Consider the following 22041-nt stretch of genomic DNA (forward strand, 5'->3'; position numbering starts at 1 on the left):
AGCCAGAATTACAAAAAAAAAATCAGACTATACAGTTAAAGTTAAATCAAGGCCCACAAGAAGACTGGGGCTAAAACAGGCCTTTGAGTGAGGATGCTTGCTAAAGCCTTCATTTCTAACTTTAAAATTAGGGCAACTATAAAATACTCCATTCTCAGTTTCCTAACTGAACCACAAAAAAAAAAAAAAAGAAAGAAAGAAAAAGAAAATCAGTCTGTCTGTCCTTTTCCCTTCCCTTCACTCTTCCCCTTACCCTCCCTCCCTTCCTTCCTTCCCTTCCCTCCCCTCCCCTCCCCTCCCTCCCTTCCTTCCTTCCCTCCCCTTCTCTTCTTAGTGGTGACCTCAGATGCTGATGGAAGGGAGGATCCTTGGGGAGGAGGGCTGCTCTTGGGTGGGGAGCCTTACTTGGTGAGGATGTCAGGGGGAAAGAAGCCCACTCATTCACCCCAGGAAAAGAAAAAGAGTTCTTTGAAGCATCTTTTATGCTGTGACTTTATCACAGAACCAAAAAATCTTTGAAATTCTAAGGAAGCTGCCCATGGTGATCCAGCCAGGTTGGTTGGAGCCAAAATGTTTCCATATAGCCAAGATTGGCATTCTTTTTTTTTTCCTTTTTTTTGAGATTAATATAATCACATAGCTTACCCTATTCTTTATTCCATCCCCTCTTACATACTTCTCCTTGCCTCTTCTCATTATTCATGGCCTCTCTTTTCATTAATTGTTGTTACATAATATATATATATATATATATATATATATATATATATATATATATATATTCCTAAATAAAACCTGCTCAGTCTGTATAATGTAACTTGTATATTTTCAGGTCTGACTGTTCGGTATGGATAACAGTTTGGTGTGCTCCTTCCTGGGGAAGACTTTCTTTGCCCCACTTTCAGCCATTCCTTTGATGCCTGTAGGGGTTCAGGCCACCTGGGCTTTCCTCCCTGGAGGCATTATTCTTAATGACAGTTCAGAATTTTCTTGACCCAGATTAACCCAGCTCGGTAATGGGGCTTCAGCCAGAGAAGCAAAGGACAAGGAGGCAGATTCTATGTCTATTATCAGCAGGAGCGGACCCTAAAACTTGGCTTCAGAATGGAGAACAGAGATGGGAAGCTACTGCTGTGAAATATTTTTATAATTGTAAATTGGTGGGGGGGGGCATATTTGAAGTTAAGTGATTTGAGGATCTCCTGGCATTTATCAGAGGGTTAGAAAGACCTGTGTAAAGTTCTGTGCTGTCTTACCCCGTCTTCAGCCAACTCATGTGCATTTTTTTTGTTGTTGTTTTGTTTTGTTTTTTGTTTACCTTCTTTCTGGTCTTTTAATTTGCAAAATTAAAATACCAGCCAGGTTGCTCATCAAATCCTCCCACCTATTGACCCTCTGAACAGACAGAGCTTTAGTGATATTCCTTCACGAGGGAACATTTGTTCTCTCCTCAGCTAGGGACAATCTGTCAAGAGTGCTCATCCCTCTCTGTCACCATCTTGGGTCTTTTCGCTTCATAGTTGTTTAAGATAAGGTCTTGTGTTCACCTGAAGGCGTAAGTTATCTTTTCTCTGTCTTAGAGCATGTAATTGCAGCAAGACCTGGAGGGCTTCAAGGGAGACTACATGTAACGTGCAAACCTTTCTTTTTGCAGAGGCCTATCCACCAACCTTCCTCTCCAGACCCAAGTCCCTTACAACCTTCGTGGGTAAGGCAGCCAAGTTCCTCTGCACAGTGTCAGGGACTCCCGTGATCGAGACCATCTGGCAGAAAGACGGCAGTGCCCTTTTGCCGTCGCCCACCTGCCGGATCACGGACGCAGACAACAAACACAGTTTAGAGCTCTCCAACCTTGCCGTTCAGGACAGGGGGGTTTACTCTTGTAAGGCTTCCAACAAATTTGGAGCCGATATCTGCCAGGCAGAGTTGACCATCATTGACAAACCCCACTTCATTAAAGAGTTAGAGGCCGTGCAGTCGGCCATCAATAAGAAGATCCACCTTGAGTGCCAAGTAGATGAAGACAGGAAAGTCACGGTCACGTGGAGCAAGGACGGTCAAAAACTGCCGGCTGGGAAAGATTACAAGATCTATTTTGAAGATAAAATAGCGTCGCTTGAGATTCCTCTAGCCAAACTAAAAGATTCTGGGACCTATACGTGTACAGCTTCCAATGAGGCTGGGACCAGCTCCTCGTCCACCACAGTCACTGTGAGAGGTAAGAGTACCGGGCAGAAATCTGCCACCTCCTTGTCAACAAGGAAGTCTCAGAAGAAAGATTGTTAGCTGTACCACCCACACCCTTTGTTCCTAATTTAACTCCTAAGGCAAACCTCTGGGTCTGGGAAAGTCCTGACATCATCTGGTTAGCTTTTGTTGTTGTTGTTGTTGTTGTTGTTTGGTTTTTAGTTGTGTGTGATCTTCATTAGAATTCACTTGCTTTGGCTCTTTTAAAAAGCAGTTAACAAATCTTGCTCACAATTTCTTCTAAGAATTGGTGTGTAGATAACTCTTAACCATCTTCTTTTTAAATTGTTTCTTTTTTGAAGTTATCATTGCTTTCTTTTCTCCATTCCCATTCCTCTCTCCATACCCTCCCATACCACCCTCCTTTCTCTCTTTCAAATCCATAGCCTCTTTTCTCAATAATTGTTGTCGCACATACACATATATTCCTAAATTGATAACTACAGCCTGCTCTGTCTGTATCATAATATGTGTACATATATCTTCACAACTAAAACCATTTGATACTGGATATCCAATTGATGTGCTCTTCCCTGAGGAAGACCATTTCCCCTTGCCTTCAGCATGTCTTGGTTGCCTGTAGCTCTTTGTGTAGGTTGAGACCTGGTGGGATACCCTACCCCCATCCATGTTAGTGTGCCTGTTATTGATGACTTTGTTCAGAAAATTGCTCTTCATATAGATATAGTCTGCTTGCTTGTGTCTCTTTTCTTTTCACCAAGAGGTGGGGGAGTGGTTCGGAATGAAGGAAAGGGCTGAGTGCTTCATGACTTGCTCAGAAGTCTCGTGAAGGTGTTCTCTGTGTGCTCTGTCTTTTGTCATGTGCGTCTGCTTTTCTTTTGTGATGTGTATGCTTCAGTCATTGTCTCCATTTTTTTCTTTCTCTTTTTTTATACACGTCCTGTAGAACCACCATCCTTCGTGAAGAAGGTGGATCCCTCTTACTTAATGCTCCCGGGCGAATCAGCACGCCTCCATTGCAAGCTGAAAGGCTCCCCTGTGATCCAGGTCACCTGGTTTAAGAATAACAAAGAGCTTAGTGAAAGCAATACAGTCCGAATGTCTTTTGTCAACAATTCTGAGGCGATCCTCGACATCACTGATGTCAAAGTTGACGACAGCGGGACCTATTCCTGTGAAGCCACCAATGACGTGGGCAGTGACAGCTGCAGCACAGAAGTAGTTATCAAAGGTTTGTGTCCTGAGTTACCGCTCTTTATTTTGCTGAGAAAATTTCCCTTTGGTTTTCTCGTAGCTCACAACTCACCCTGTGCTCTCATACCTTTATAGAACCGCCTTCATTCATCAAAGCGCTTGAGCCCGCAGACATAGTGCGCGGGGCGAATGCACTCCTTCAGTGTGAAATCGCAGGCACGGGGCCCTTTGAAATTAGCTGGTTTAAAGATAAGAAGCAAATTCGAAGCAGTAAAAAGTACAGGGTGTTCGCTCAGAAGTCTTTTGTGTTTCTGGAAATTGCATCTTTCAATAGCGCGGACGTGGGTGATTACGAATGCGTAGTCGCTAATGAAGTTGGGAAGTGTGGCTGTGTCGCGACACACTTATTGAAAGGTTAGTGTGGGGGGCGTTTGTCTGATAAGTTGTACAAATAGCTTTCTTCATCCACAACAGGAAAGTTTATTCGTTCTCTTCTTCTAACCTTTAAAATGTGTTTTGTCTTACTTTGAACTTGGGGCCCAGAGCTTTTACTCAGTCTTTGTCTTGATATGAATAGAAATATTTATTATCTGATAACAAAAGGAAATTACATAAAATGTCATTTTATTTTCTGATTAACATTTACATTCTGTGCCTCTCTTGAATGGCATTGCTAATTCTTCATATACTTTCTTTCTTCTTCCTGATAACCAAGCGCTATGTGGTGGTTGTGTTGGGCAAGGGAAGTGTGGAGCCACATGGAGCCCATTGTGTGGGAACTGACACTTGCGTGTGCTCTCTTCCCTAACTAGAACCACCAACCTTCGTCAAGAAAGTTGACGATTTTACAGCCCTAGCAGGACAAACCGTTGTCTTACAAGCTGCCGTGAGAGGCTCAGAACCCATTTCTGTCACGTGGATGAAAGGCCAAGAAGTCATCAAAGAAGATGGGAAAATTAAAATGAGCTTTGCTAATGGAGTTGCAGTGTTGACCATCCCTGATGTGCAGATTAGTTTTGGTGGCAAATATACATGCCTGGCTGAAAACGAAGCTGGCAGTCAGACGTCTGTTGGGGAGTTAATAGTTAAAGGTTCGTGTAGGAACATTTTAGCTCTTCCTTGGCCTTTTCACTTAAAGTTAAGCCTTGATTCATGCTAAGGAATCTTAACTCTCTAATATCTTTGTAGAACCTGCCAAAATCATCGAGCGAGCGGAACTGATCCAAGTGACTGCAGGGGACCCAGCCACCCTGGAGTACACAGTGTCAGGCACCCCAGAACTGAAGCCCAAGTGGTACAAAGATGGCAGGCCCTTGGCTGCTAGTAAAAAGTACCGGATCAGTTTCAAAAACAACATTGCCCAGCTGAAATTTTACTCAGCAGAACTGCAGGATAGTGGCCAGTACACATTTGAGATTTCCAATGAAGTGGGCAGCAGTTCCTGTGAGACCACGTTTACTGTGTTAGGTTAGTATGTTCAGAGAACTACCCATCTCTCTAAAACCCCACAGAACTAGCCGACGGTGAGCCCCTGAGTGCTTTGCCGTGCTGATCTCATTTCCTTTCTTATGCCACGAACAGATCGAGACATCCCTCCGTTTTTCACCAAACCCTTACGTAACGTGGACAGCGTCCTTAGCGGTACGTGCAGGTTAGACTGCAAAATCGCTGGCTCCCTCCCCATGAGGGTGTCCTGGTTTAAGGATGGCAAGGAAATCGCTGCGTCGGACAGATACCAGATCGCGTTTGTGGAAGGCACGGCCTCTTTGGAGATCAGCAGGGTAGACATGAACGATGCAGGGAATTTCACCTGTCGGGCCACAAACTCCGTGGGGAGCAAAGACAGCAGCGGAGCCCTGATTGTGCAAGGTTGGCTAGGGACTGTGTCACCTGATTTACCAATATTTCAAATTAAGACTCCCTCCCTTGGGTCCAGACTTGTAACACCTTCACATTCTATCTTCTCCCTATTCTTCAGAACCACCCAGCTTTGTAACTAAGCCAGGGTCCAGGGATGTCCTCCCTGGTTCAGCAGTCTGCCTGAAGAGCACTTTCCAAGGATCTACACCGCTCACCATCAGATGGTTTAAGGGTGACAAAGAGCTGGTGTCTGGCGGAAGCTGCTATATCACCAAAGAAGCTCTAGAGAGCTCCCTGGAGCTCTATGCCGTGAAAACCTCAGATTCGGGCACATACACATGCAAAGTCAGCAACGTTGCCGGCAGTGTGGAGTGCACTGCAGACTTGTTTGTGAAAGGTTTGCCTTCTTCTCTTGACGCCTTTGTGCGACCCTTTTCCCACACAAGTTCTTTACCTCTTCCGGCTGTTTCTTAATAACTTCCTTCCTTCCACAGAACCTGCGATGTTTGTGGAAAAGTTAGAGCCCTCACAACTGCTAAAGAAGGGAGATGCCACTCAGCTAGCCTGCAGAGTCACAGGCACCCCTCCGATTAAGATAACATGGTTTGCCAATGACAGAGAGCTGAGAGAGAGCAGCAAACACAAAATGTCTTTTGTGGACTCCACCGCAGTCTTAAGGCTTACAGACGTGGCCATTGAAGACAGCGGGGAATACATGTGTGAAGCCCAAAACGAGGCTGGCAGTGACCACTGCACTAGCATGGTCATAATCAAAGGTTTGTCCTCACGTTATCTCCGTGCCACCCAACCTTTGACTTGTAGCCCAGATCCCTGCCCATTAACACGAGCCATTCTCTTCTACTATAGAGTCACCTTATTTTACCAAGGAGTTTAAGCCCATGGAAGTCTTAAAGGAGTACGATGTCATGCTGCTGGCTGAGGTGGCAGGCACTCCTCCCTTTGAGATCACTTGGTTCAAAGACAACACGACCCTGAGGAGCGGTAGGAAATATAAAACCTTCATTCAGGACCAGCTGGTTAGCCTGCAGATCCTCAAGTTTGTAGGCACAGATGTGGGTGAATACCAGTGCCGGGTGACCAACGAGGTGGGCAGCAGCACCTGCAGTGCCAGGGTGGCACTAAGAGGTCAGTGTTGGCTTAGTTGACTGCTGGGCTCTTCTACACAGACATGACTTAAGTGTCTAGATGCAGTTTGGCCTTAGAACTGGTACTGATTGAGAACTCATTCTTCTGATAGAACCCCCATCCTTCATTAAGAAGATCGAGACTACCAGCTCCCTCCGTGGAGGCACTGCTGCCTTCCAGGCCACTCTCAAAGGCTCCTTGCCCATCACGGTGACTTGGCTGAAAGACAACGAAGAGATCACGGAAGACGACAACATAAGAATGACGTTTGAGAACAATGTGGCTAGTCTCTACCTGAATGGCATTGAAGTCAAGCACGATGGGAAATACGTCTGTCAAGCCAAAAACGATGCAGGCATCCAGAGGTGTTCTGCTTTGCTCTCAGTCAAAGGTTGGTTCTGAGAGCTGCCTTAGGTCGGAGGGGAAAGCGGTGCAGGTGCCAGGCCTTTCAGTTGGGCGCTTCACAGCCACACCTATTCTTTGTCTCCAACAGAACCTGCGACAATAACAGAAGAGGCCGTGTCCATAGATGTCACCCAAGGAGACCCAGCCACTTTGCAAGTTAAATTTTCAGGGACTAAGGAGATCACAGCCAAATGGTTTAAAGATGGCCAAGAACTTACCCTGGGTCCGAAATACAAAATTAGTGTCACCGACACAGTCTCCATACTGAAGATTATCTCCACAGAGAAGAAAGACAGTGGAGAATATACTTTTGAGGTCCAAAATGATGTGGGGAGAAGCAGCTGCAAGGCTAGCATTAACGTCTTAGGTTGGTATTGATGTCTATAGAGCATCTCAGGGGCCCTTCCTCTTGTATAATTTAAAGAGAAAATAGAGGGCTATGGGCAGAGTTCATGTGTGTGCAAAGTACTGGGTTGATGCCTTAGCACTTTGTGGTCAGATGGGAGAGATGTGGGGGGGGGTGAGAAAGAAAGAAAGAAAGGGAAAGAACAAATAGCTAGATTAACCTAAATTTCCTGCTTTTTTGTTGGATAGATCTTATTATACCTCCCTCATTCACCAAGAAACTGCGGAAAATGGACAGCATCAAAGGATCTTTTATTGACTTAGAATGCATAGTGGCTGGGTCGCATCCCATCAGCATCCAGTGGTTCAAAGATGACCAAGAAATCTCAGCTAGTGACAGATACAAATTCTCTTTCCATGACAACACTGCCTTCTTGGAGATAAGTCAGCTTGAAGGCACAGATAGTGGCACATACTCTTGTTCCGCCACCAACAAGGCAGGCCACAGCCAGTGCAGTGGTCACCTGACCGTCAAAGGTTGGCTTTTATCTCTACCTGTCCAAACTCTATTGCCTTGCTCTTCTTAATTCTCTTCTTCTTCATTGAGTCTGAAAATAAATCTGCTTCCTGTTCTTTCATCCCAGAACCCCCTTACTTTGTGGAGAAGCCACAGTCACAAGACGTGAATCCCAGCACGAGGGTTCAGTTGAAGGCACTTGTGGGTGGTACCGCGCCCATGACAATAAAGTGGTTCAAAGATAACAAGGAGCTGCACCCTGGGGCAGCCCGCTCAGTTTGGAAGGACGACACCTCCACCATTCTGGAGCTTTTTTCAGCCAAGGCAGCCGACTCCGGGACCTACATTTGCCAGTTGAGCAATGATGTCGGCACAGCAAGCAGCAAAGCCACCCTCTTTGTGAAAGGTTCGCTCTCTCTATAGCCTCTTCTCCTTGCGTGCCTGGCTTGTCTTTGGGAAGGGAAAGTGCATTAAGGAAACAGTTTTGGTCATGGGACTTCATTTAAAAAAAAAACATTCAGCATACTACTCTCTTTCTTTTCTCATCTTTAGAACCTCCTCAGTTTATTAAGAAGCCCAGCCCAGTGTTAGTGCTGAGGAATGGACAGTCAACCACATTTGAATGCCAAGTGACAGGCACTCCAGAAATCAGAGTTTCTTGGTATCTGGATGGGAACGAAATAACAGATCTTAGGAAATACGGCATTTCCTTTGTGGATGGTTTAGCCACTCTCCAGCTCTCTAATGCCAGGGTAGAAAACAGCGGGACTTACGTCTGTGAGGCTCGAAATGATGCAGGCACCGCGAGCTGCAGCGTCGATCTGAAAGTGAAAGGTTTGTGATGGCTCTGTGTTTTCGCTGGGCTGTGTGCTGGACTCAGGGCTTCCCTTGAGTTAAGCCGCTCTCCGCCTTCCTTTCGACTCTGTAGAGCCCCCCACCTTTATCCGGGAGCTGGAGCCTGCGGAGGTAGTGAAGGATAGTGATGTTGAGATGGAGTGTGAAGTCATGGGCACAACGCCCCTCGAAGTCACCTGGCTGAGGAACGGCAAGGAAATTAGGAGCGGCAAGAAGTACACAATGTCTGAGAAAATGTCCGTGTTTTATCTGCACATAACCAAGTGTGACCCCTCTGATGTGGGCGAATATCAGTGCATCATAGCCAATGAAGCAGGCAGCTGCTCTTGTAGTGCTCGCGTTGCCTTGAAAGGTCAGTCACGTGCTAGGATCCGCCCCCGAGTCAGAACACTGGGTGCTCTTTAGCTGTAGGCAATGAAATGAATAGGAGCTGAAAGGTGCCTCTTCTTGAACCACTGTCTCATTTAATCACAGAGCCACCGTCCTTTATCAAGAAGATGGAAAATGTCACCACTGTCTTAAAGAGCTCGGCCACCTTTCAGAGTACTGTCGCAGGCTCACCCCCGATTTCTATAACTTGGCTAAAGGATGACCAGATTCTTGAGGAAAGTGACAATGTCCATATTTCATTTGTGGACAACGTAGCCACACTTCAAGTCCGGAGTGTAGATAATGGCCACAGTGGGCGGTACACATGCCAAGCCAAGAACGAGTCAGGAGTTGAGAGGTGCTACGCTTTCCTTCTAGTGCAAGGTCGGTGAACTGTTCTGTTTCAGGAGTGGTCTACAGAGACGGTTTGATCGGCATAGCTGGGTTCCAAGAGAATTACTGGCCTAACTTATGTGCATTTTCATTCTTACTGCAGAACCCGCTCAAATCATAGAGAAAGCTAAGTCAGTTGATGTTACCGAGAAAGACCCAGTCACCCTGGAGTGTGTGGTAGCTGGGACACCAGAACTCAAGGTCAAATGGCTTAAAGACGGGAAGCAAATTGTCCCCAGTAGGTATTTCTCAATGAGTTTTGAAAACAATGTGGCCAGTTTTAGGATTCAGTCGGTCATGAAACAAGACAGTGGGCAGTACACGTTCAAGGTGGAAAATGACTTCGGAAGCAGTAGCTGCGATGCCTACCTGAGAGTGTTAGGTGTGTACCTCCCCCTCCCCCAGCTACCCTTAAGTATAGCAGACACCTCATAAACAAACGGCAGCATGTTAATGGTGTGTTTTTGCTGTTTGCCTTGGCTAGACCAAGATATTCCCCCATCGTTCACCAAAAAGTTAACCAAGATGGATAAAGTTCTGGGCTCTTCTATTCAAATGGAGTGCAAGGTTTCGGGATCACTTCCTATTAGTGCTCAGTGGTTTAAGGATGGGAAAGAAATATCTACAAGTGCAAAGTACAGACTCGTGTGTCACGAGAACACCGTGTCGCTGGAAGTGAGCCATCTGGAGTTAGAAGACACTGCGAATTACACCTGCAAGGTGTCCAATGTGGCAGGAGACGCCGCCTGCAGTGGCATCTTAACCGTGAAAGGTGAGGGGCTGCCTTGTCCTCTTATACTCTTGGTTAGCACTTCTAAAGGGTGCCGCTCTTAACCTTGTATCTTCAGAGGGAAAAGATCTTAGTAATTCTGTTTCTTTTGATGCACACTCATTGAATTTAAGAAATACTTAGTCATTACCTCTTTTTGTGAGTTGTTTTCTTATATATCCATTAAAAAAATATTGGGCCGTGACTAAATATGACTCTCTTAAAATCTGTAGAACCACCAAGCTTCCTAGAGAAACCTGAGCGGCAGCAAGCCATACCTGACTCTACAGTGGAATTTAAGGCTGTGCTGAAAGGAACACCGCCATTCAAAATTAAGTGGCTCAAGGATAATGTGGAACTTGTCTCAGGACCGAAATGTTTCATTGGCCTAGAGGGGTCAACGAGCTTCTTAAATCTCTACTCAGTGGATGCTTCCAAGACGGGCCAATATACTTGCCAAGTTACCAATGACGTTGGTAGCGACTCTTGCACTACAATGTTGCTTGTGACAGGTGTGCAAGTTTGATTGTCTGACGTTTCTGTCTTACTTGTGCCTCTGTTGTTCCTAGACTCTGTTACAATGCAGCTTTCTAACATGGCTCAGTAATTTTCCCAGACCTTGGTCCCGTTTCTCCCTTTCCTACCTATTACCCAATTGGGCTCCTGTGACTTTTCACTCTTTGTTTTCATAATGTCCTTTTTCCTAACTCTTTAGAACCACCGAAGTTTGTAAAGAAATTAGAAGCATCCAAAATAGTAAAAGCCGGTGACTCCACACGCCTGGAATGCAAGATCACTGGCTCTCCAGAAATCCGAGTTGTGTGGTACAGAAATGAACATGAGCTCACGGCCAGCGACAAGTACCAAATGACGTTCATCGACTCGGTGGCAGTCATACAGATGAACGGCCTCGCGACAGAGGACAGTGGAGATTTTATCCTTGAGGCTCAGAATCCTGCCGGCAGCACCAGCTGCAGCACCAAGGTTATAGTAAAAGGTAGAATCTGCCTTCTGTTCCTCGTTAACGGAAACCCATCACCTTCTTCTCCCCTGCGCATCATGGCTTCTCACTCTATACCGCTCCTTTAGTTTCTATCTCAAATCCAAGGGTATTTCCCTAAGATAGAATCATGTCACCTGCCAAATGCTATTTCTTGTTAAGATTTGTTTACATTCACGTGGGCATTTTGACATATTTTTCCTGTAATTCCAATACTGTCATTTTTGGCCACCTCAACACATCCGCCAAAACGCACATACAAAAATAAATGGGAAGAGTTTACATTGATCCTTTGGTTTCAATCACGCTGCAACTATATCAGCATCTCCAGTATAGTCTGCATCATAATGATGTAACATACAAACAATATAGGTTTTACTATTACATCTTTAAAATGAAAGTAATGTTTCTTCTTTCTCACAAATCAGCTCCTTTGTATAAAAACTATGACTTTCCTGTGGTGCAAATAGTTCCAGTATTTTCAACAGCTACTTCTCAGCATGCTTTTCCATAAAGCTCAAGTTTGCCCCGTAAGATAATTGTTAGAGAAGGAAGGCTCAGACCACCGCTGATCTTGTGATTTCTGGGTGCCTCTGTTGTAAAGCAGAAATGACATTCTTTTTTAATTTCTAAAGCCAAAATTCCATGCTTCACAGAATTCCTGTTCATTGATACATTTGCTTATTTATAAATTTGGTATCCATCTTTGTAGTCCAAGATAGACCAGTGCATTGAACTTCTCAACTGAGCCCTTTAGGCCGCATCTTGACTCTCCACTTATCTTGCTAATAAGTGATAGTGCTACCTACACATGATACAATCTTAAACCATGCTTCTAACTGAGAAAAAAGAAAATGAAAACCTTTCTTCTATTGGAGGCTATCAAGTAGCCCAACTCATGAGAAATTCTTGTTTTTTCCAGAACCACCCGTTTTTAGCAGCTTCCCTCCTGTAGTAGAAACCCTTAAGAACACCGAAGTTAGTCTCGAATGCGAGCTTTCGGGAACACCGCCATTTGAGGTGGTGTGGTACAAAGACAAGCGCCAACTCCGAAGCAGCAAGAAGTACAAGATCGCGTCTAAGAATTTCCATGCAAGCATTCACATCCTCAATGTGGAATCTACAGACATCGGCGAGTACCACTGCAAAGCCCAGAATGAAGTGGGCAGCGACACTTGCATCTGTGCTGTAAAACTAAAAGGTGAGCGGAGATTTCTGTGCACGGCAGAAATGCCAGGCGTGAGCAAAGCGCTCAGTGTGTTCTCTCTTCCTTTACCCGGAAAGCTTTCTGAACAATCTCCGTTCATCTTTTCCCGTTCAGAACCACCAAAATTCATTTCCAAGCTGAGCAGCCTCACGGTGGTGGCTGGCGAGCCTGCCGAGCTGCAAGCATCCGTAGAAGGCGCCCAGCCTATTTCTGTCCAGTGGCTTAAAGAGAAAGAAGAAATGGTCAGAGAGAGCGAGAACGTTAGAATTTCGTTCGTGGACAACGTGGCGACTCTGCAGTTTGCTAAAGCAGAGCCTGCTAATGCTGGGAAGTACATCTGCCAAGCCAAGAATGACGGTGGAGTGAGAGAGAACATGGCCACACTGACCGTCTTAGGTATGCGGCCCCCATCAGAACCTGGGGGGCGATCGCTGCGATGACTTTCATGCGATCTCTTCATTCTGAATTTCTTCCAGAACCTTATTGAGCTTCACTGTTTGGAAGGCTTAGGGAAAAGACACAGCTGATCTTAAGTGTTCTTTTCTGATTCTGAGTTCTTACAAAAAAATATATATATAGCTAGCTGTTTTACTTATATGCCCTGCTTTTCTGCGTGGGTAGCAAATCTCCTGATTATCTTTTATTTCAACACAAACCCACTTGGAGCCTCTCCACTGTTACAAGGAAATTTTGCTTTCAGACTACATGTGGTTATGCTGGCAAAAACCCTCAAAGATCAATGTTTGAAGGAAAGATTTGCACTTTCATCACTGGGCATATTAAATTTCCATCCAGCAATAAGAATGAAAGTGAGAACGTTCGAGATCTCTTCTCTAGCACGTTAGCCCAGAGGGAAAAAAAAAAACAATGAGTAACTCATTTAACAGGACCTTCTGCTTTAAAGAACATCAAGTGCAAATCAAAACACATTATGTGGGGCCCAGTGAGATGGCTCAGTGGGTAAAGGTGCCTGCCACTATGCATGAGGACCTGAGTTCAATCCTTGGGACTGCCTTGACCTCTGACCCCATATGCATTCCATGGCATATACCCCCCAGCAAACACACAGACGTTCTTACAAAATAGATAGTGTTTGTACTTTAAAAAAAAAAACTACATTGTCTGATATACATTGCCTAGATTATTTTGGAGTAGACAAATGCCCAAACATCCTTCTAGTTAATGCAAATAACTTTATGAGTGCATAGGATTACAGATCACATTTTAGAGCCGAGAGAGAGAAAATGGAACCGTCAGTGAGAGAAACAGTCATTGCGATTCAGAGAAGAGATACAAGGAAAGATCCGGGTTTTCAACGATGCATCTCATGCTTTATTTCAGAGCCCGCAGTCATTGTAGAGAAGGCAGGCTCCATGACGGTGACTGTGGGGGAAACATGCACGTTGGAGTGTAAGGTGGCTGGTACTCCCGAGCTCTCTGTGGAATGGTACAAGGATGGAAAACTCTTGACCAGTAGCCAAAAGCACAAATTCAGCTTTTACAACAAAATGTCTTCCTTAAAAATCCTCTCGGTTGAAAAGGAAGACTCAGGCACCTACACGTTCCAGGTTCAGAACAACGTTGGGAAAAGCAGCTGCACCGCTGTGGTGGATGTATCAGGTCAGTTTGGGCGTTTTCTTCGGCTCGCTAATGCCACCTTCTCTTATGAATGTTCCTTCTTTCCTAACTCTTCTGTTGCCTCGAGTCACCACAAGTCATTTGCCTCTTTTCACGCAGACCGAATGGTTCCTCCTTCTTTCACACGAAGACTAAAGGACACTGGTGGTGTCCTGGGCAGCTCTTGCGTCTTAGAATGTAAAGTGGCTGGATCATCCCCTATCTCCATTGCCTGGTTTCATGAGAAGACTAAGATTGTCAGTGGAGCCAAGTACCAGACGACGTTTTCAGATAACGTCTGCACGTTACAGCTGAACTCTCTGGATTCATCGGATATGGGGAGTTACACGTGCGTGGCTGCTAACTTTGCTGGCTCTGATGAGTGTCGCGCCGCATTGACTGTACAAGGTTAGTGATACACAGTCAAGTTTGTGTGGCATTTATTAAACATTCCTCTCTGGACATATGTCCAGACTCACGCACACATGAAGGACTCTTATTTTTTTTTTTATTCAAAATTGAGAGTAAGGCCAAAGCTGACTGGATCCTTCCATTGTCTTCTGTGTCCGTGTAGAGCCACCCTCTTTTGTGAGAGAGCCTGAACCACTAGAAGTTCTTCCAGGCAAAAACGTCACCTTCACAAGTGTTATCAGAGGAACCCCTCCATTCAAGGTCGGCTGGTTTAGGGGTGCCAGAGAACTGGTGAAAGGAGACAGGTGCAACATCTATTTTGAGGATACCGTGGCAGAACTGGAATTATTCAATACTGACATATCTCAGAGTGGGGAATACACCTGTGAGGTTTCTAACGCTGCTGGCCGGGCATCCTGCACTACGCGTCTCTTTGTGAAAGGTTTGCCAAACACACTCACTCTCCTTCTTTTGACACCTGGCTTTTTTGGTGGCTTTACGGTGTGCCTAACTACAATGCTTTGTCACTTATCAGAGCCGGCCACGTTTGTAAAGAAACTAAGCGACCACTCTGTGGAACCTGGGAAGTCTGTCATTCTGGAGGGCACCTATACCGGAACACTCCCGATTTCTGTCACCTGGAAAAAAGATGGTACCGGCATAACTCCGTCAGAAAGATGCAACATTGTCACCACAGAGAAAACGTGCATCCTGGAGATCCTGAGCAGCACAAAGGGCGATGCAGGGCGCTACTCCTGTGAGATTGAGAACGAGGCAGGAAGGGATGTTTGCGAAGCCCTGGTGTCTACCTTAGGTGTGTGATGGTCCTCTCTTTAGAATTTTGCATTTATCCAATATGTAGGGTGGGTCCTTTGCTCTTGTGTCGTTCCATTCACTGACTGTGAGCCTTTCTTCTTTAGAACCACCTTATTTTGTTACGGAATTAGAACCTCTGGAGGCATCAGTTGGAGACTCGGCTTCCTTGCAATGTCAAGTAGCTGGGACACCAGAAATTACAGTGTCTTGGTTCAAAGGAGACACCAAGTTAAGGTCAACTCCAGAATACAGGACCTACTTTACAAACAACGTGGCCACACTTGTCTTTAACAAAGTGAGCGTCAATGATGGCGGGGAATACACATGCTTGGCGGAAAACAGCATAGGAACGGCTGCCTCTAAGACGGTCCTCAGAATTCAAGGTGATGCTTTGACCTTAGCCGCCCAGACATTTCCTCTCCCCTCTCTAACTCCTTTATCTTTATGGGGATTTATCTCCTTTCACCCATTAATCTTAATACCTCACGTATAACTTGTCTTCTGACAGAGCGCCAGCTCCCGCCTTCCTTTGCAAGACAATTAAAGGATGTAGAGCAAACGGTTGGGTTACCAGTTACGCTCACTTGCCGCCTGAATGGCTCTGCGCCCATCCAAGTGTGCTGGTATAGAGACGGGGTGCTTTTAAGAGATGATGAAAATCTACAGATGTCATTCGCGGATAATGTGGCGACGCTAAAAATTTTGCAGACTGACTTGAGCCACTCTGGCCAGTATTCTTGCTCTGCCTCCAATCCACTTGGCACAGCCTCGTCTACTGCTAGATTGACAGCAAGAGGTGTGTTCCCATGCCGATCTTACTCTTTCCCCACCCTGATTTCTTTTTAATTGTGAAGACAGAAGTAGCTGGCAGCCAAAAGGGAAGCAAGATCTATGTTATTGTATACACATTGCCTTTTCTTCTCATCTTCCAGAACCTAAGAAATCCCCCTTCTTCGATATCAAGCCGGTATCAATAGATGTCATTGCTGGAGAAAGTGCAGATTTTGAATGTCATGTTACCGGTGCCCAACCGATGAGAATCACTTGGTCAAAAGATAACAAGGAAATCCGACCTGGAGGAAACTATACTATCACGTGTGTGGGGAACACTCCCCATCTGAGGATTCTTAAAGTGGGCAAAGGAGACTCTGGTCAATACACTTGTCAAGCAACCAATGACGTTGGCAAAGACATGTGCTCTGCCCAGCTGAGTGTAAAAGGTACCATTGCATAGTGTTTGCCAAGACTGGTTCTTGACTATGGTTGTGTCATCTTCTTCTGTGTGTCAAAAACTGGTTTGTTTGTTTGTTTGTTTGTTTGTTTGTTTTCTTCTTCTACTGGTGCCTCACTCAGTGTTAGAGCACTTCCCTTGCCCATGTGAAGCCCTGGGCTAAATCCCTCAGTCATGCCAAAAATAAGAAAGACATTGAGCTTTGCCTGGCTTGATTCTGGTTTTATGGTCTATGCTTGCCTGGAACTCATAGAAATCCTTCTGTCTCAGTCCCCTGGGAGCTAGGAAGATACGTGTGAGACACCATTTTCAGCTGTCTTAAGTCTTTAAATGTTTGAGTTAAGCTAGCAATTATATTTGAGTTTATGCCTTTGTGTTAGAGAAGCAATAACCAAAGTTTTTTGCCCTTGTCTTTAAATTCTTAAGAAGTATTCTTCCATTGAACTTTGTAAAATATAGTTTCAATTATTTACTCTCCCTTTTCATCATTTCTTGTTATATAACATCTGGTTTATTGTTACAAAATTTTGATCAAATATATGTGCAATTATATTAGCTGGTATGTTTTATCTGACCTATCCAGACTCTGATCTAGTCAGACCATACTATGTCAGTCAAATTCTCTGATAAGTATTTTAAATCACCTAATAGGAAAGTTTACCATAAAATCATTAGCAAATTCCTTCTTAATAATGAGTCGATTAACGTGAACTTTGGGGATTCTCAACTCTACGGATAAACTCTTTAACACATAATTATCCATCACTGACTGTTTCCTTTGGTTTAATAGAACCTCCCAAGTTTGTTAAGAAATTAGATGCTTCGAAAGTCGCCAAGCAGGGAGAAGCCATCCAGCTGGAGTGTAAGATCAGCGGCTCCCCAGAAATCAAAGTCTCTTGGTTCCGGAATGACAACGAACTTCATGAAAGCTGGAAATACAACATGTCCTTCGTGAATTCTGTGGCACTGCTTACCATCAACGAGGCTGGTGCTGAGGACAGCGGCGACTACATCTGTGAAGCTCACAATGGCGTTGGTGACGCCAGCTGCAGCACAGCCCTGAAAGTTAAAGGTTAGACCCCTCTTCTGCTCCTCCTTCTCTCCAGCGGGCTCCTTATGATCGGTCTCAAGGTCTCAGGCTGTCCAAATATCCAGACGTGAGCTCAGGCTGGACCTGAGCCTGAGGGTTTCTGGTGATTAGATAAAACCCCCGCATTCCTCAGGAATTTGTGATGCCAGTTCCCACCCAGCTTTGTGTTATAGACTTATATCCAATGTATAAGGTCCAAAAATTTAAAAGCTTACAACTCTTAAAAGCTTATGAATTGTCCTGTGTCAGCATGTGTCGTCATTATTCACACAGTCTCTCTTAATGATCTTCTTTTCATAGCTAATAGCTCTAGGTTCTAGAAACTAGGTATGTGGATGCTGACACCATTTGTCCTCCTTGGTAAGCAGTTCCTCTCATTGTTCGTCCTCTTTTCTTCCTCTAGCACCTCCTGTTTTTACCCAGAAGCCTCCTCCAGTCGGAGCCCTGAAAGGTTCTGATGTGGTCCTCCAGTGTGAAATTTCGGGAACGCCCCCCTTCGAAGTGGTGTGGGTTAAAGACAGAAAGCAAGTTCGAAGCAGCAAGAAATTTAAAATCACCTCCAAAAACTTTGACACGAGTCTTCATATCTTTAGTCTTGAAGCCCCTGACATAGGGGAATATCACTGCAAAGCCACCAACGAGGTGGGAAGTGACACTTGTGTTTGCGCTGTCAAGTTCAAAGGTTTGTACACAGACACACACACACACACACACAATGCGCTTCTTCCTTTGATCTGTTCCTGCCCAACTAACATCTAATGTGGCTCTGGCTGTGACTCTTCCTTTTTCATTTATCCGTGCATTTCTTTCATCAGAGCCACCACGGTTTGTGAAGAAGCTCAGTGACGTGTCCACCCTTATCGGGGAGCCTGTGGAACTGCAAGCCGTGGTGGAAGGTTTCCAGCCCATTTCTGTCGTCTGGCTGAAAGATAAAGGTGATGTCATCAGAGAGAGTGAGAACATTAGGATTTCCTTCGTTGATAACATCGCCACGCTCCAACTGGGAAGTCCAGAAGCATCCCATTCTGGAAAATACGTGTGCCAGATCAAAAATGATGCTGGCATGAGGGACTGCTCGGCAGTCTTGACTGTACTAGGTTAGTAGCAGAGTAGTCCTCTGAGAACAAGAGATGTGAATTGACCTATAATCATTTCCTGAAGACATGACTCTTACCCAACTCTCGACTGAATATGAGCTGAGTTTGTCCTTAATGCCACACGCTTTCTTCTTCCAGAACCAGCCAGAATTGTAGAGAAACCAGAACCCATGACTGTCACGACTGGAAATCCCTTCACGTTGGAGTGTCTCGTAGCTGGGACTCCAGAATTTTCAGCCAAGTGGTTCAAAGATGGTAGAGAACTCTCTGCAGGCAGCAGACATCACATAACATTCGTGCGGAACCTGGCTTCCCTTAAGATCCCCTCTGCAGAGATGAACGACAAGGGCTTGTATAGCTTTGAAGTGGAGAACAGTGTGGGCAAAAGCAGCTGCACTGTCTCTGTCCACATCTCGGGTGAGTACGACGAGGAGGCCGCCATGGTGACGGCGTCTCCAGTAGGGGTGGGAGTAGGAGAAAGCTCCCTGAATGGCAACTCTTCTTCTCTAGATCGCATTGTCCCGCCCTCCTTCGTCCGGAAGCTGAAAGACACCAATGCCTCCATCGGAGCCTCCGTGGTTTTGGAGTGCCGGGTGTCTGGCTCGGCCCCCATTTCAGTCGGCTGGTTTCTGGATGGAAACGAGATCGGTAGTAGTCCCACGTGTCAGCCCAGCTTCTCGGATAATGTCTGTACTTTGAGTCTGAGCTCTCTGGAACCCTCCGACACCGGCACTTATACGTGCGTGGCTGCCAATGTAGCCGGCCAGGATGAAAGCTCTGCCATGCTGACTGTCCAAGGTCAGTGGACGAGGACAACCCCACTGCTTCTCTCCCCACTGTCCAGCCTGAACCACCTCTGAGTTCATGTCTCCATCTTTGTTTCCTTCCCTTTATGTAACAAACACTCCTTTTCTCTTCGTCTCCCTTCTTCCGGGCTACTTAGAACCGCCATCTTTTGAACAAACTCCTGAGTCTGTGGAAGTTTTGCCTGGGATGAGCCTGACCTTCACCAGTGTCATTAGAGGCACCCCTCCCTTCAAGGTTAAGTGGTTTAAGGGCAGCAGGGAACTGGTGTCAGGGGACGCGTGCACCATTTCTTTGGAAGACTTTGTCACCGAGCTGGAGCTGCTGGAGGTGGAGCCACTGCAGAGCGGAGATTATTCTTGCCTCGTGACCAACGATGCCGGCAGCGCTTCTTGCACCACGCACCTCTTTGTGAAAGGTTCGCTCTTTTATCCGGCGCCTTTTTCTTCCTAAAATCCTTCTGATGCAGCATCTGAAGGTACAGCTTTACCCTACCCTCATTTTCTCCTTATAGAGCCAGCCACTTTTGTGAAGAGATTGACGGACACCAGTGTCGAGACAGGCAGCCCCATCGTTCTGGAGGCGACCTACACTGGCACACCTCCCATCTCCGTGAGCTGGATGAAGAACGAGTATGCTCTGGTGCAGTCTCCCAACTGCAGCATTACCACAACAGAAAAGTCCAGCATCCTGGAAATTCTCGAAAGCTCGATAGAGGACTACGCCCAGTACGCTTGCCTCATAGAAAACGAAGCGGGGCAAGACATCTGCGAAGCTCTTGTGTCTGTCTTAGGTGTGTTGACAGTTAGCCCCTCCTCCGGTTGTCTCTTCCTGTGCAACTTTGTCTCTGAGTTGGTGTGAGCTGATCAATTGCCATTCTTTGTGTCTTAGAACCGCCTTACTTTATCGAACCCCTGGAACATGTGGAAGCAGCTATCGGGGAGCCCACAACTTTACAGTGTAAAGTGGATGGGACCCCGGAAATCAGGATTTCTTGGTATAAAGAACACACAAAGCTGCGGTCAGCTCCTGCATATAAGATGCAATTCAAGAACAATGTTGCCTCTTTAGTCATCAACAAGGTGGACCAGAGCGACGTGGGAGAGTACACATGCAAGGCAGAAAACAGCGTGGGGGCCGTTGCTTCTTCCGCTGTGCTGGTTATCAAAGGTGATGATGCTTTTGCTTGACAAGTCTTGCAGGCGTGTTGGCAGATTAGTTTTAAAAAGAACTATTCGAGGATACAAATAAGCTGTAGGTCTTTTCTCTCTTACAAATAAGGATTGTCTGTAATTCCTTTCTAGAGCGTAAACTTCCACCTACCTTTGTGAGAAAACTGAAAGATGTCCACGAGACTCTGGGCTTCCCGGTTGCCTTTGAGTGCCGGATCAACGGCTCGGAACCTCTTCAGGTGTCTTGGTACAAGGATGGCGTACTTTTAAAAGATGATTCTAATTTGCAGATGTCTTTTGTGCATCACGTGGCCACTCTGCAGATTTTGCAGACTGACCAGAGCCATGTTGGTCAGTACAATTGTTCAGCTTCCAACCCTCTTGGGACCGCTTCATCCAGCGCCAAGCTTGTTCTCTCAGGTGAGCTGAGTCACTCGCTGTACTGCCCTCTCCATTACAGCTTCACTCCCTTGGGCCACAAAAGACTGGCTGGCGCCGTTTGGTGTCTATCCCTAATCTCACGTCATCGTGTTGCTCTTCATTCTTTCCAGAGCACGAAGTGCCTCCCTTCTTTGATTTGAAGCCAGTGTCAGTAGAGCTGGCTCTTGGGGAAAGTGGCTCTTTTAAATGTCATGTCACGGGGACCGCACCAATCAAAATCACCTGGGCCAAGGACAACCGTGAGATTCGCCCCGGGGGCAACTACAAGATGACCCTGGTTGAAAACACTGCCACGCTGACAGTGCTCAAAGTAGCCAAAGGTGACGCGGGGCAGTATACCTGCTATGCGAGCAACGTGGCCGGAAAGGACTCTTGTTCTGCTCAGCTGGGTGTCCAAGGTACTCCTTAGAGTGAAGTGCCAAAATCTCTTTCTTGTTTTCAGTGTCTTAAAATGTAGGTGGCTAATATGGCTGAAGACTGTATGTAGCTAAAGTCTCGTAATTAGATGCAATCAGATGAGGCTAGAGGTACGGCTCAATGGGGATAGTGCTTGCCTAGTATGTGCAAGTCCACTCTGTGCTAGATCCTTAATACCATATGACAGAAAGAGAAGAAGGAGAGAAGGAAGGAAGGAAAGAAGTGGAGGGAGAAAGGAACAGAGGGGCCACAAATGAATCCAAGATCTTCTAATTTGTTTTCAAAATAGAAAATTAGAAAAATATTAACTGGAAAAAATATATTTCCAAATTCTGCAAATAGAGATGAAGGAGAAAAATGAACAAAAAAATATTCCCTAGAATTATAAGAAAAGCCTAGCTTGGAAAAAAAGTTATCACAGGGTAAAAAAAAATTAATTACTTCAAATGACCTATTTTTGGTAGTACTTAGTAAATTAGTGAATTCATTATCCTCTAAAACATAGCACCACCCCAAACTATCAAGTCCTTCCCGAAAAATCAGGTCAACTGTGAGGTGAGCTTCTTTTCTTCCACCAACTAAATTAAAGCAGAAGTCAGGGGACTTGGTGTTAGCCAGGCTTGCCATCTGGGCCAGGGCTTTCCAAGTTCTTAGCATCTTGTTCAAAAACCAGAAGA

At 45.6% G+C, this 22041-nt stretch overlaps 1 protein-coding gene across 1 annotated transcript in view; it reads left to right on the plus strand.

Annotated features, from left to right (window-relative positions):
- The window catches only part of Ttn (titin), a 271490-nt gene that overhangs the window by 66502 nt on the left and 182947 nt on the right, over positions 1 to 22041 (plus strand). The window contains 39 exon segments of the mRNA XM_038336350.1: positions 1655 to 2218; positions 3155 to 3439; positions 3538 to 3816; positions 4215 to 4493; positions 4591 to 4869; positions 4984 to 5271; positions 5381 to 5659; positions 5757 to 6038; positions 6130 to 6408; positions 6521 to 6799; positions 6902 to 7180; positions 7408 to 7695; positions 7803 to 8081; positions 8228 to 8509; positions 8604 to 8882; positions 9005 to 9283; positions 9396 to 9674; positions 9777 to 10064; positions 10295 to 10537; positions 10777 to 11058; positions 11984 to 12262; positions 12383 to 12664; positions 13610 to 13888; positions 14006 to 14293; positions 14460 to 14738; positions 14832 to 15110; positions 15217 to 15495; positions 15621 to 15908; positions 16045 to 16332; positions 17134 to 17415; positions 17837 to 18115; positions 18249 to 18530; positions 18669 to 18947; positions 19041 to 19328; positions 19474 to 19752; positions 19849 to 20127; positions 20226 to 20504; positions 20639 to 20926; positions 21058 to 21345. Coding sequence (XP_038192278.1) covers positions 1655 to 2218; positions 3155 to 3439; positions 3538 to 3816; positions 4215 to 4493; positions 4591 to 4869; positions 4984 to 5271; positions 5381 to 5659; positions 5757 to 6038; positions 6130 to 6408; positions 6521 to 6799; positions 6902 to 7180; positions 7408 to 7695; positions 7803 to 8081; positions 8228 to 8509; positions 8604 to 8882; positions 9005 to 9283; positions 9396 to 9674; positions 9777 to 10064; positions 10295 to 10537; positions 10777 to 11058; positions 11984 to 12262; positions 12383 to 12664; positions 13610 to 13888; positions 14006 to 14293; positions 14460 to 14738; positions 14832 to 15110; positions 15217 to 15495; positions 15621 to 15908; positions 16045 to 16332; positions 17134 to 17415; positions 17837 to 18115; positions 18249 to 18530; positions 18669 to 18947; positions 19041 to 19328; positions 19474 to 19752; positions 19849 to 20127; positions 20226 to 20504; positions 20639 to 20926; positions 21058 to 21345 — 11235 coding nt within the window.

Source organism: Arvicola amphibius, chromosome 7 (genome assembly GCF_903992535.2).
Source record: "Arvicola amphibius chromosome 7, mArvAmp1.2, whole genome shotgun sequence".
In the NCBI taxonomy this organism is placed as follows: Eukaryota; Metazoa; Chordata; class Mammalia; order Rodentia; family Cricetidae; genus Arvicola; species Arvicola amphibius.